This window comes from Pseudorasbora parva, chromosome 21, assembly GCF_024679245.1.
Source record: "Pseudorasbora parva isolate DD20220531a chromosome 21, ASM2467924v1, whole genome shotgun sequence".
NCBI lineage: Eukaryota > Metazoa > Chordata > Actinopteri > Cypriniformes > Gobionidae > Pseudorasbora > Pseudorasbora parva.
Window position 1 is genome coordinate 2,858,703 of NC_090192.1, and position 15,334 is coordinate 2,874,036.

Sequence of the window (15,334 nt, forward strand, 5' to 3'; positions counted from 1 at the left end):
CCAACCCTGGGTAAAATGTAGGCTTCTTAATTTGTCTTCTGGGAAATATGTAGTTATTAGCTTTAGAAGGGCTATACTAAATGAAAAAATATTATCTTCTGAAAAAAAAAAAAAACATGGATCATCCAGGAAACGACAAGAATCAAGGGTTCATACATTATTTTTTATAAAATCATTCAAAATTGTAATAATTTCACAATTTTACTGTTTTTACTGTATTTTTTATCAAATAAATGTATATTAAATATTTTATAAAAAGTCAAATTCAGCATTTTTCACACATTAGTCTTTATTTGTTTGGCAAATTCATGTAATGCACTTCATTTTTGTCAATAACAACACTGAAAAAGGTTGGCGGATACTTGATCACACGTTTCTCCACAATTTTGTATAATTACAGGTCATGAACATGATGCTTAATCCATATACAAGCCGATATAAAGCCACTCAAATCCTCAGTCTATCTTAAAATATAAATCAAAACTAAACTGGACAACAGAGGGAGACATTTCGCAACAAAAAAATAATGGGAAAAAGGGGGGAAGAAGCTTGTTTTGTCATACACCTTTATACATACAAATAGAGTCGTGTAAATTTGACTTTAGTAAGGGTAAATTTGACTCAGAATGCACAAGATTAAACATATGATTGATTTCTCTGTAATATGTTTGGTATATGGGGATTATTTTACATGACAATTTCCCTGTGAAAGTCATTACCAGCCACTTTTCAACATGCAAACACTTTTATATTATTAATTATAAAATGACTTAGGCTTATTTGCACCTCACAACATACAGGTTGGCAATGTGCATTATTTTGAATTTTTAAAATGTAGAAATTTACATTAAGGTTTTAGTTAACTAAGAGAGTGAACATGAACTAACAACAAAGTCCCTTGAAGACGAGTCATTTAACTCGGCGGCCATCTTAGAAACATGGCATGAACTGGGAAACATTAAACAGATTCTCCATAATGATTCGCCAAGCTTACATTTAAATTTAATATTTGAAATCACCAATGACATCTGACAACTGTCTCATAAATTTGATTTCTAAATGCTCAAATCATGACAAAAACGCATTTTTTAGCCTTGTCAAAAGCACTCTAAACTCGCGTCTCTGAATACTTATTGTTTCTATAGCAACCCGGGCAGCTGAAGTGACGCGATGACATTTCATTTAGAAGGCGGGGCTTATTCGCCATTTTGTGCGTTGAACTTTCTCCATTCATAAGTAGCCTAACCGGAGTGCACTAACAATGAACAATAGCCTTTATTAATCTTAGTTTATGTTAATTTCATTAATGTTTTTATATCCCTTAACATTAATCTATGCACTAACACAAATAAACAATATAAATAACAAATTCTGTTTAACCAATATTAATAAACTTATTGCTCATTGCTCGTTTATGTTAATGCTTTGTTAACAAATGAGACTGTTACAGTTAAATGTTCTCCACTGAAAGAAATCCTGTGCCTTTGTAAAATTTAATTAAAACACTAATTGCGCTTTCTCCACAAATTACCTGACAATAGTGTTCATTTAATTAGACATGAGGATTATTCCGCATCAGTGGATTGTAATAAATTGGATCTATAAAAAAAAAAAAACACTGGGCAAAAATTGAGCTGTGTCAAAACGGGAACCAGGGAAATGAATGACAGGCACAGCCTGACGATGTGCTATATATGCTACATCCTTAAGATGCCAAGAGAAAAGCAGCACGCAATACACAACCTTCAATATAAGCAGCTAATTAAGAGTATAAGAGGTGAGTCATCCTTCAAGGCTTGCTCGCACAGCTGTATGGTATGATGAAGAATGACGGACATCTTTGAAATGTGTAATTAATATAAATGGAATGCTATATTGTACCCACTGGGAACTATACACAACTTGACATGAGATACAACACTAAATCACTACACACTAGCACACACCCTATGCCTGCCTGACGGTCAAAGGCACACTGAACTGAACTCAAAGTACTGGACAAATACTGCGATAAACAATTTGCTCACCGGGTTTGTTAGATCTTATAAAATACTCCAAACATGCACTCATTCACTTAGAGTTCAGTATGAACTTTTTTAGCCCTTCGCAAATGTTAAAAAGTCCTAAACCCTTCGAATGGGCGAGAGCTGAACACGTTCAGTCAATGCCAGCTCGATATTTACACATTATACAGCTCTTTAAGCAGCAGGGATTTCAAATTAGTATTTTATTTACAAGTATATAATAGATGAATTGATTGTACATTCAGGTGGAGGGTTTATTGTTAAAGCTCTACGAATGAATGAATGCACAGGGTTAAAGTTCTCTCATTCTGTGTGTCTTTTTGAGTGATTATTTAAGGCACTTGCAGCGTCGATTTATAATAGTTTAGCGATGCAAATATAAAGCAGCTATCAAACAGTCCGTGTTGTTGCTTGCACATTAGTGTGACGGGATGCATTCATCACAATAATGGATAAAGGATCTCGGGCCCTATCATACACCCGGTGCAATGTGATTCCAGGCAAGTGCTTTTTGCTAGATTCTGCCGGACGCAGTTCTCATTTTCACATCCAGCGCCACATTGTTTAAATATCAAATGCACTTGCGCATCTGTTCCCCCATAGAGTGTGTGTGTGTGTTTGCCCATGGGTGTCTGGTCTAAACCAGGTGTGTTCGGGAGCATTGTTGGAGCGTTGCTATTGTGAGGAACTGAAAACCACTGACCATTGACCAACACACATCTGCTCTAAAGTCAATAGTGAAGTATTTCTGTGTTATTTAAAGGTTGTGTTAGTAATATGAGCCTATAGGCAAAGCACAACACACATTTTTAAATATTAAAAATAAAAGGGTTCCTCTCTGGAGAAGCCTTTAGTCTTTCCGCTCACATAGCTAATTTACCATAGTGCGAGCGCAACTGGCTTTTAAAGGGAATGGGAGATAAGACTCTGATTGGTTTATTGCACGTTACGCCCTAAGTGCACCTGCGTCATGAACTTCAGACCATGCGCTCAGATCGTTAAAATAGGGCCCTTAATGCTTCATAATGAGGTATATTCAACATGTTGGCAAGAAGAATTGCATGATTGTGCACTTGTTTTAATACTAAGAATAATGAATAATGTACAGGTGAATGAAGTGTATGCCTCATTTGCATTCTCTGTCATCATTGTCTCACTGACCTTCGTTGCTTTGACTGGGATGAGTGAGCGAAAGCTAGTGTGTATAACAGCTGGAACGAGAAGGATTGATTTGCATCTCATTTGGCAGCTGATGAATGCTAATTTGGTAATTTAGTTACATCATACTAATTAATTAATACAAGTTCTAAAAAAAACTTTCTCCAGATCAGATAATAATTACTAAACCTCTGTTTCAAAACCTAGTGAGCACTGAGAATTCGGCAACAACACAGCACATATACATATTTTATGCTTATATGCACAAAGGAAACAATGAGATTTTCGCTGTGCATTTGCATTGCCTTGTCAATGAAGGATACATGTGATACAGTATACATACTGCCAAAAGGAGGTATCTTAAAAGGCAACATAATGTTGCTGCCTACACCTTTTGGAGCAGCATATGATGCCTGAAAATGCTGATTAGCTTATTAAGTTTTGCAACAGAGCTCATCTTTCTCCTTCCCCTCTCCACTGAATTACGTACCACTACCAAAATAAATCTCTACTGGGAACCAGAGGCGAAATATGAAGAGGGGAGATGTTGTAAATGTAAACAAGCTGTAAGCAGATGGCAACCATCAGGTTTTGGTAAGATATTACAAACATAACTCACTAAATAAACAACAAATAAATAGGCCACAGAAATGTACATCTTTTAGATAGATTTTTGGAGACCTTTTTATATTCTGTGGTCTGGATAACATCACTCACTATTCTTGCATTCATCATCATCATCACATAAAGCATTGAATAATAAGAAGCCTTAAAAAAGCTTGGCCTTGTGTTTCCACAGAGAGTGAAATTATGTTTATTTAATGAGGGCCATGAGCTTGAATTGACCTTGGTAAGCCCCTCCCCTTGAACGCAGATGAGCCAATGGCAGTTGAGTATTAGTTGCACGGGAACCGAACTCTGACATCTTTAGGTTTCAGGGCCATAGAGAAACATGGGAAGATCCGAAGCACTCAATGGTTTGCTGGTGTTTATGCGACAACATTGGTAAAATGATGTGCCTGGGGACTTGTAACACTGATTCCAGGGATCCTGAGAGGATTTTCTGGTTGTCATACTCTCGTTAGCGGGTCCATGCTAACGAACAAACCTAAATAGCATGTAACAGTGTAGGTCAAAAACACGTAAACGAAGGTCTACATTTCAGTGCCTCTCCATATTAAACTGGTTAAATGTAAATGAATTGAATCTTACCCTGCGGTACATGAACAGTGTTGATCCTGGATGTTGTCGTCTGCATTTGTGACGTCCGTAACTTGAGGCTTCTCCCGCTTGCATTGTGATCTTTAAGCCCTCACTTCCAAATTAATCTTGTTACCCACCATATTTATTTCAAAAAATTTTATATATCGCTGCATGGCATATTAAAGTCCCACTTGGATGCTCTTCGAGGAGAGGTGGTCCTTTTGTGTCCAAAACAGCTGTCATTGTAAGACAGTAACTCTGTTTGTTTGTCCGAGTTAGCAACAGTAACTAAGGGGGGAAGGGCTTACCAATACCGGTCAATTGGCGGTTGACTTCTCTCTTAACTTTAAAGAAAACTTTGGCACTGAAGTGGACATACACGCATAACAAACACAACAGCGTCATAATTTCTTCAGACAGCAACACCAAACAAAGCAATAGAGTTATTTACAGCAAATTACATTCATCGCTTAAATAATTGAGATCAATCAGATCATGCTCTCCAAAAGGATCTCACCCAAATGGACCATTTTAAGACATACTTTATGTTGATCTTAAATATTAAATCTCTCCGAGCACACCTAGATGTAGTTTCTGAAAGATGTGTAAAGGAGAAATTTCATGTAACAGCTCATCTCAGCAGTTTCAGATGCTGGTTTGAAGGCTTCCATTGAGAAGTGCGGCGTTTTGCGTTTCCGTCATGACGTCGTTGACCATTCGAGTCCTATCCTGCCGACTGTCGCTGCGGTCGATCTCATCCAAGCCACCGACTCTTTTCAAACACAAGACGTTTTGGAAACTCTTCTTGAAGTTGTCTGACAAGAAGGCGTAGAGGATGGGGTTGGCGCAGCTGTTGGCATAACCTAGCACAACCACGAAGTCAAACGTGCTTTTCAGCACTGGTGTGGTAGGCACGGTTCCAGTCACAGAGGTCACGTTGAATACGTAAAAAGGTAACCAGCACAGCACGAACACCACCACCACGATGGACACCATGCGGGTGACCTTCCTCTCTGAGCGCTTTCGTTTGGTGGAGCATACACGCATGCCGGAGGATTTCACCTTGATGACGATGAGCAGGTAGCACATGGAGATGACAATCAGCGGCAAGAAAAACCCCAAGAAGAAGGTGTAGAAGATAAACGAGGTGTAGTAGGTGTTCTGGGGCTCTGGCCACAACATGGTACACGTCCGAGCCTCGTTCTTTTTAATGTTTACGCCGCTGTAGATCATAATTGGTAGGTTGACCAGCAGAGACACGCTCCACATGGCCAGACTGATTGTTTTGGCCATGCGTGGCTTCCGCCATTTTGTGGATTTGATTGGATGCACGACGGCCAGGTAGCGATCAAAGCTCATGACCGTTAGAAAGAAGGTGCTGGTGAACTGGTTCATGGAGTCCAAGGTTAGGACGACACGGCAAATTGCGGCTCCAAAGGGCCAGTGGAGCAGCAAGAGCTGAATGGCGATGAAGGGCAGACTCAGCATGCACAGGACATCTGCTACTGCCAGGTTCAATATGTAAATATTCGTGACGGTCTTCATCTTGGCGTAGCGCAGGATGACATAAATGACCAGCGTGTTTCCACAGAGTCCCACCGCACAGACTACAAAGTACACGAATGTAATGACGACTGAACTTGTTTGGTCAAAGCCATGGTTGGTGCTATTGTAAGGGTAAACTTCCAGGCCAAAGTCAGACTCGTTCCCTGGGAAGAAGCTATCATTCACCAAGCGGTCCGGGAGGGAAAGGCTGGAATTTGGCATAAATGTCCATGTGTCCATTTTGACAGCGTTTATTCACCAGGACAAGGCTTATGAAGATAGAGTCCACAGTTTAATACCAAACCTATGGGGATTAATGAGGAAAAGGAAAGGAAATATGAGTTAACAACCAATCTGCAGACTTCAATAATTTCACATATGCCTTTTTTGTCACGAATTGAAGTACTTTAATCCAACCAAATTCTGGGATGTCCCATGTGAGGGTAATTGTTTACACATAACTGAAGACTTTTGGTATTATTAATGGTGGACTGGAGCCTTTATTTCCACGTTACACTTTTAAAAAATAGTTTCCAAATTGGGTTTTCACAACCATTTTTGGTTCCCCAAAGAACCTTTCAGAGAAAAGTTCTTTAAAGAACATTTTTTCTTATTGTGAAGAACATTTCCACTATAATGAATGAATGTTAAAGGTTCCTCATGGAGCCCGATACCAATAGAGCGCAACAGTGGGGTTCTGGAAGTAAAACTCCATCTGTTTTCTCCATAGGGAAATTGAATAATAACTTTTAAACCTTTAAATATGGGCCTGCTTTGAGCTACGAGGTTGCAAATCCATGGTATTTGCTTCTGTTGAAGCTGTCAACCTGAATTATTTCAGCTTATTTTTAAAATAATCATATTTAACAGCAAAATTCCTAGTGGAAAACTACAATACTCATGATGTGGTACGGACCATTACACCAATCAGTGAGTCTGAAAAAACAACACTAGCCAAATTATCTCTTTAGCTCCATCTACTCTCATGAAGCACCTTGAATGATTTAATAAATTAATTAAAATTAATAAATTTAAAGTTGATCTCTCAAAAATATGGCAGAGATATTTTTGTACAGTACAGTACAGTACGTGCATACTCTTCTGATGACGAAATTCATGTGCACTGAGCCTAAAATGTATTTTTTTTACATTTAAATTATTATTATTATTATTTTTAAACCCTTTATTTTTTAGAGGGTTAAATAAACTGCGTGATTTCAGACTCAATGTTAATATGTTTCCAAATTCCACATTTTTTGAAATCTAAATGATCAATTGTATTCCAAACTTGAATTCATAAGTATTGTATATATTTTAGAAGTATTTTCACTTGGTCACTCAATGCATTTGAGACTAATACAAGACATGACGCGGCCGAGTGTAAATGTGCATGGTTGTTTACTCCCAGAAAATGGGATTACGTCAGCATATTGAAGTTTTGGGAATCCCACAACTCACATGTGATTGAGCAAGACACATGGATGGAGCGATCAAGCAATCTCAAGCAATAAGTGCGATATCGATAATCACAGAAGTGAATTCTGATATATTTGAATATCGTGAGAGAATAGACTGGATTTATATTCCTTCTTAAATGAAAGCATTAAGTAAAGTAAAAATGTTGACATTTATGTGGCCAGGTGAAAATTGAATGCATGTCACTCAAAATGTAAACATGCATTTTATCAAATCTGATCCATTTTACTTGCAATTTTAAAGTCACATGCAGCTCAAGAGTCAATACTGCTTACAGGTCTGATCTGCAACTTTGGATAAACAAGGACTTTACCTTGTTCGGCTGGTTTCTACAGTTAATTGACTTTTGCCCTAGCAAATATTGGTTTAATTGATCTTTACTGAGCAAACAGTCTGAATATTTGATATGTAGACAAGATAATCTAACAAATGATGCAAACTTAATTGTGCTGTACAGCTCATCCAAAGCTCAGACGAATGAATTTATATAAAAGTACTGCAGTGTTGTTCTCAATTTAGCTAGATTATAGAAATCCATCCAAATCGTGTGTCCATCCCACACAATATCACAGCATCTTCAACTGAGAAAGAACATCATACAGAAACCCAACTGAGATCAAATCATACACTAGAGTTTCCAAAACCTCAATAATGGATCAGTCTGCTTAAATAGCCAATATTGAAATACTCTAAATGCATAGACTACTATATGATTTTCAGCCAGTACACATCTCGAAGCAAATTATGTAAAATATAGGCAATGTATAACGTATTGGCAAGTAGGGAAAAAAAATAATACCATGGTTTTATTATAGCCTAGAAAAAGCGTAAACATGCTTTTGGCGGATTGATTACCATTCGTACAGCCAATTTTACGACAAATAGCCATGTTCAAACTATGGTTAGTGTGGTTACCAAGGTTTTTTTTGTTTTTGTATTTTTTTGTGGTAAATTTTAGTGCAGGTTGCTCAGCCATTTACGACGGACCCAAATATTTGTTCCAAACACGTGTTTAACTAATGATTTGTAGCCTATAATTATATATATCTTTCTTTTCAAAATACAAATCGTCATTAAGATTCGACAGCTAAAATTTCCCTTATGGAAATCAGGAAATGAACCATGGTTTTACTACAAAAAACATGGTTATTGTAGTAAAACCATGGTAACCACAAATTATCCATGGTTTTGCTACTCTAACCATAGTTTAACCATGGTATTTGTGGTAAAACTGTGGTTTTATAAATGGCAATCAATTAGCCAAAAAAACCCAAAACAATGTTAATACACTTTAACTATAATTAAAACCATGGTTTTTTTTCGTAAGGGTAATAGCCTATAATTTCCCATATAAATATATATTTTTTCTATTCAAATAAAAATGTAAAAAATTCAATAAGATGCGGCAGCTATGCCGTGTGAATTAGCATGCTGTAGAAAAGACAATTTTAAACTATCAGATGAAGCCTAGTCTATATCATTTTACCTGTAGTTATGGGACACCTTTCGAGATCCATTCCTGGAATATGTACAGCTTCACATGCTTCCATTTACCGCCATAATATTGCCGCGAAACTGTACGAGCAAGTGCGAAATCCAACTAAAGAATAACCGTCACTCGGACCTGATAAGCCAGCGCGTGTCCGTTTGTGCGTCAGGACACCGTCAGTTCTCCTCAGATAATAAATGACCGTTATTTCTGTAGAGAATATACTCAAACATATGCTGACAGGCGAATGAAGCAATATAACTTTACAAACTTCACATTCAAGTCATTAAAACGAAATTTCGGGGGCAATAGTTGAATTCCTTTGGTATATTCAGTCAGAGCGCGGAGCGATGTCAGTCGCGCGCGTGTGCTGCCGGTGCGCGAGACCGAGTGAGTGCAGCTTCCCGCGCTGCGTGCAGATGGAGCTACTGATCCGCCGAGCGCGTGCTTTCCCGCCCTCCTTGATATATCCTGCGCAGTGGAGGAGATGCATTAATCTAAACGACGTGAAAGGCTATATTCAGTTGTTTTTTGCTGTGTGGTCTTGATAAGGATACGGGAATATGGCAGGGGGTCAACATAATTGTTTATATGAATCCCCCTCTCAAAAAAGATGTTCAAAATTAGATTAGATTAAAATAAATGCACGTGGGAATAAATTAAAATGAGTCATATCATGAGAAATCAACTATTCCCTTAACTCTTTGAGATAAAAGAATTTGATGAGCTATGGTTGTGAACTCAAAACTTGCACCTTTTATTGAAAACAAGCTGTAGCTAATAATAAATAAATAAAAAGACAGTATAAAGACTTGGTGCATGCAAAAAGCTTCTTTTCATCTTAATGGCGTAGGACCCTGTGGAAGTGTGCAACCTCTTCTATCGAAAAATTAAGAGATTGAAGAAGTGCATACCCAGACCTGGGCTGACACTGTTGCTGTCTAAATGCATTTACACAGCAAGAAGAAAATATCTTGCTATATTATCTTGCTTTCCAACAGTAGAGCATGGCGATAGCAACGCCAAGGTCCTGGGTTTGATTCCCAGGGAAAGCAATGATTGAGAATTGACAATAATGTCAAATGTATACCTTGAATGCAATGTAAGTCGCTTTGGATAAAAGCGTCTGCCAAATGCATAAATGTAAAATGCATAAATAAGTTGAAATAGTTGATAATATACACAGATCATGCAAAAAATAGGACCTAATATTATGTTAGTCCCACTTTTGCTGCCAAAACAGCCCTGACCTGTCATGGACTCCACTAGACCCCTGAAGGTTTGTTGTGTATCTGTCACCAAGATGTTAGCAGCAGATCCTTTAAGTCGTGTAAGTTGCAAGTCGCATCCTCCATGGATCGGACTTGTTTTTTCAGCACATCCCACAGATGCTAGATTGGATTGAGGTCTGGGGAATTTGGAGGCCGAGTCAACGCCTCAAACTTCCAGAATCAGCCTTCGCTCCCCACGTGCATCAATGAGCCTTGGCCGCCCATGACCCTGTGGCCGGTTCTCCACTGTTCCTTCCTTGGAGCACTTTTGATAGATACTGACCACTGCAGACCGGGAACAGCCCACAAGAGCTGCAGTTTTGGAGATGCTCTGACCCAGTCGTCTAGCCGTCACAATCTGGCCAAACTCGCTCAAATCCTTACACTTGCCCATTTCTCCTGCTTCACACACATCAACTTAGAGGACAAAATGTTCACTTGCTGCCTAATATATCCCACCCACTAACAGGTGATGAAGAGATCATCAGTGTTATTCACTTCACCGGTCATTATGTTATGCCTGATCGGTGTAGGTAGGCTATGGAATCAGAAATGCAAGCTCACATCTAATAATTTTTAAAGTTTTATTAAAGCGATTCCAAATCTTGTTTATATTAGCCTAAATGTTATCTGTATATATTTGTTCATTTAAACTACATGTTTAATAATAATTGTTAAATTAAAACTGCTCATGTGGATAAGGGGGTTCTAATAATTATATGAATAACATGTCAACCATACAAAATAATTATAATAAACAATCATCGGCAGTCAAAAAAAAAAGTCAGAAAATTTTGTTTTTAATATTTTATAGTGACCTTTAATTTGGAGCGAGAGAAACTAGAAGACTGACTTTATTTGGTAGGAGGTGTGTCACTTTGCTCACAGCTGATTGGTCTAATTTCAGTTTGAGATCTCTTACTGGGTTAGCCGTGGGGCATAAGTTACAACGGTGATAAAGACAAGCCCCTTTCATGGTGCCAAAAACCCAAATTTGGCACAAACTAAACTGAAACATACCTGGCTATCCACCTAAACTGGTTTCATGGTATAGTCCCCCGGTCAAACATCAACACATGACCAATACATTCCCATTTGAGGTGTGTGTTTCTTAAAGGTACAGGCAAAAAAAAAAAGGAGCAACGACGGAATGTTATAAGGGTCAGTGTCACACACACACGCACACACACGCACACACACGTTGGTGCACCTGTCATTATGAGGACATACCATAGGTGTAATGGTTTTTATACTCTACAAACTGTAAATTCTTACCCATCACAGGAAACATTCCTGCATTTTTACATTTGAATAAAACATTGTTTAGTATGTTTTCAATGCACATTTTATTATGAGGACACAGGAAATGTCCTCATAAACCACTAAACGTTTACGTTGTAATACCACTATAATACCCATGTCATTATACAAATTTGTGTCCTCATAAATCACATAAATACACACACACACACACACACACACACACACACACACACACACACACACACACACACACACACACACACACACACACACACACACACACACACACACACACACACACACACACACACACACACACAACCCCTAAACCTACCCATCACAGGAAACATTCTGCATTTTTACTTTCTCATAAAAACTCCTCCTGTGTGATTTATAAGCCTTTTGAAAAGTGGGGACATGGGTAATGTCCTCATATTTCACCCTCTCCTGTAATACCTGTGTCATACCCATGGCATTATACACATTTGTGTCCTCATATATCACAAAAACGTACACACACACACACACACACACACACACACACACACACACACACACACACACACACACTTCCTTAACCTTATGAGTAATCTTCGGACTAAAAATATGGATATTACCCTAAACTTTTCTAAATGAAAATTGCAGGCATGTACACTCGATTCGATAGCTTGACTAATAATGATTTTTTTCATTATTTTTTAAACAGAAATTCAGGCTGCATGAATCCTGAGATTGGTTATAGTGTCTTCTGCTTCATCAGAACTGAAATCCTCAAGCCAACACGCCAGCGAGCCTTCACCTCTGACGTAAAACGAGAGCAGAAACTGAATATATGGGGTTAAAGGTCAACGGCTGATAAGTCAGGAAGAGCCTTGATGAAAGGTAAACCGTGGCAATGAAAATAAACAGACGCAGAGTGACAGAAAGGGTTAAATAAATCAAAATGATGAATGACTGAAACTGAAACATGTATGGAAAAAGAAAACATCCATTATATTTAGAGAGTCATTCATTTTCTAAACTTGTTATGAAGCTGTAAACATAAATTATATTTGCTCTATTCTCAGAAATACTGTTTTAAATATAATCAGATTTCAAATACAGGGCAACAATGAAAGGAAAAACATTTTCCTCAAGCTGAAAAAAAAAGCGAAGCCCTTGTCCGGATTATGCATTAGTTATGAGAAGGCAAAGCCTTTCCGTGTTCCTTTGACTTTGGGCACTTTTATGTCCCAGTTGTTTTCAACTTTTTAGTCTTGTTATGTGAAGGTTACATTAAAACTGCCTTGGAAACTTTATCAATGCTATTTTATACTTGCAAATGTCTTTTATGCACACATTAGATTCTTTAAAGCTTGCCCCGAAGACATATCAATCTTAAAATGTAAAAATGTACCCCTAAATATCAATATAACCATAAAACATTTAAATATTTATAATTTTACACAGATAATAAACAACACTTTTATTCAAGACCATAAAAAATACATATTTTTAGTCGTAAGTGTTGAACAGTGTCAGTGAGGAGCATGCTTGAAACTAATTATGAGATGTATATATATAACTTTTCGTGCATCATATTGTTATTGTGCATAACTTCGTCTAATTATGTTAAAAGTGTGAGCATATTATTTAATTAGTTTGTACTCCGACCATGATCACCTTCCTAATGTTGTGTTGGTCCCCCTTTGCTGCCAAAACAGCCCTGACCCGTCGAGGCATGGACTCCTCTAGACCCCTGAAGGTGTGCCGTGGTATCTGGCACCAAGATCTTAGTAGCAGATCATTTAAGTCCTGTAAGTTGCGAGGCTGACTGGTCTGCGGCTACACAACAAACTGTGATGCACTGTATTCTGACACCATCAGAACAAAGCGTGCCACACTCATGTTAAAAACTGAAGCCGACGCATCTCGATCGCCCCCAGGTGGTTGGTCCCAGTATAGCTCATAAACCCCGCCCCTCCATTAATGACAAACTAAACAATTACATTACACTTCACAGATTTTTTTCCCCCTAAAGATGGTTTCTGTCATTTTAGTCAATTTTTACCACGCTGATTTCCATTCAAGTGTTCGTATTCTAAATAAGCTTGTTTTTAGTTAGTTATCTGATGCTATAAAATTGGGGGGTGTGATGTTATGATTGACAGCTGAGATTGACAGAGTGAAGTAATCACTGTGTAACAGACACACCAGGCTCCCACGTCACAGGCACACAGCGATCACTATCACCTGAGTATTAATCACGCACACCTGCGACCCATCTTCATCCCCAATCACCCACGGTATAAGAGTCACGCACACACACACAGTAGTAGTCCGGTCTCGTTTGCAATACTAACCTCTTATGCTTACCTTAAAGGTGCACTATGTAGTATTTTTGCAGTAAAATATCCAAAAACCACTAGGCCAGTGTTATATATTTTGTTCAGTTGAGTACCTACAATATCCCAGATGTTTCCAACTATTTGTAAATTGTGAGAAAATTGCTATTTTAACTAAGGACAGGGACGTGTCAGCATAGCGTCTGAGGGAGTCGCCTGTCAATCGCGTCATATCTGCGCTACCCTCGGTTTCGGCTTTTATTTGGCAGGAGCGCTTTACTCTTAGCAGTGTGAACAACTGAACGCACGGAGTAACGTCATAACATCGTTTTGAACACACTTAAATGTATCTAATATGATAAACAGAGCTGCATTACCTCAAAATCATAACCGGAAGAGCGGATCAGTGCAGGCGCCCGGCGACTGTCTCCCGTCCTGTCATAATAAAAGTCCCGGTATTCGCGAGGCGGGTATTTGTTTAACAATCGCTCCAGCGGCCGTGCTCAGCTCCACGACACTCGGTCCTGCTCTGCTTTACACTACAGTAACGTTAATAACCGCATCCATGAACGTGATTTCTGCCCGAGTCCTATTTTCCACCGGCTGTGAGGTGAAGACCACATCTCCCAAAATACTGCGCTCACACTTGGCGTCATCAAACTACGCCTTTGTTTTGAATAGGCGCCCTCCAGTGGACGGAAAGTTGCATAGTGCACCTTTAAGGACTCCCTCGAAGATACTAACCCGTCTTCAACGTCCTCTCCCAAGTCTCCTGTGATCTCCAGTGTGTGTGTGTGTTCCGTGTTCTCCATCGTTCCTCTCCAGAGCCCTCTCCTACGATCTCCAAGTGCACCCTGAGAACTCAAACCCAGACCCATCACCAGCATATCAGCATTCCGTCAAGTTATTACTCTACTGGTTGCTTAATGAACCTGATTCACTTACCATCTTGTCTCCGTAGACTCTGTACCCCGTAACACAATCAGGCACCAACAGCCTTTTTTCGGGATTTTCAGGATACATTTCCATAACTGTTTATTTCACAGTGACATAATGCATTGTTTTGCATCTGTGAGAGTGTGGGTGGGCTTTTGGTATTGCAGCTCTACTTCCTGCTCTCTTCTGTGCAGACTCGATCCCAAATCCCCACAAGATGTCAGCATATTCAGACCTCTGACGGCTTTACTTTTCTTTAATTGATATCAGTATTTCTTCAGCCATATTTTTTTTGGTCTATGATCAGAACCAGCATTAACTTCTGGAGCAGTTTAAGCTCCAGTAGCTCGTCTGTTTGATCGGACCCCACGGGCCAGCCTTCGCTCCCCACGTGCATCAATGAGCCTTGGCCGCCCATGACCCTGTGGCCGGTTCTCCACTGTTCCTTCCTTGGAGCACTTTTGATAGATACTGACCACTGCAGACCGGGAACAGCCCACAAGAGCTGCAGTTTTGGAGATGCTCTGACCCAGTCGTCTAGCCGTCACAATCTGGCCAAACTCGCTCAAATCCTTACGCTTGCCCATTTCTCCTGCTTCTAACACATCAACTTTGAGGACAAAATGTTCACTTGCTGCCTAATAT

The 15,334-nt window shown here is 39.0% G+C and overlaps 1 protein-coding gene across 2 annotated transcripts; it reads right to left on the reverse strand.

The window, feature by feature from the left end:
* Nucleotides 1-268: 268 nt before the first annotated feature.
* sstr2a (somatostatin receptor 2a) lies at nucleotides 269-9,303 on the reverse strand. Of its 2 annotated transcripts, XR_010900004.1 has the most exons (3): nucleotides 8,893-9,303; nucleotides 4,395-6,234; nucleotides 269-4,290 (listed from the first exon to the last, which is right to left on the reverse strand). XR_010900004.1 is itself a non-coding variant. In XM_067429156.1 (2 exons), the coding sequence occupies exon 2, from the start codon at nucleotides 6,168-6,170 to the stop codon at nucleotides 5,031-5,033; it is 1,140 nt and encodes a 379-aa protein (XP_067285257.1). In that variant the 5' UTR covers nucleotides 6,171-6,234; nucleotides 8,893-9,303; the 3' UTR covers nucleotides 269-5,030. The 2 variants fall into 2 exon arrangements, 1 of the variants encoding a protein (XP_067285257.1); XM_067429156.1 differs by having other exon boundaries at nucleotides 269-6,234.
* Nucleotides 9,304-15,334: the final 6,031 nt, after the last annotated feature.

What these genes read in the sequence shown, in the direction of transcription:
- sstr2a (XM_067429156.1), bottom strand. Translation starts at nt 6,170, where the DNA reads ATGGACACATGGACATTTATGCCAAATTCCAGCCTTTCCCTCCCGGAC.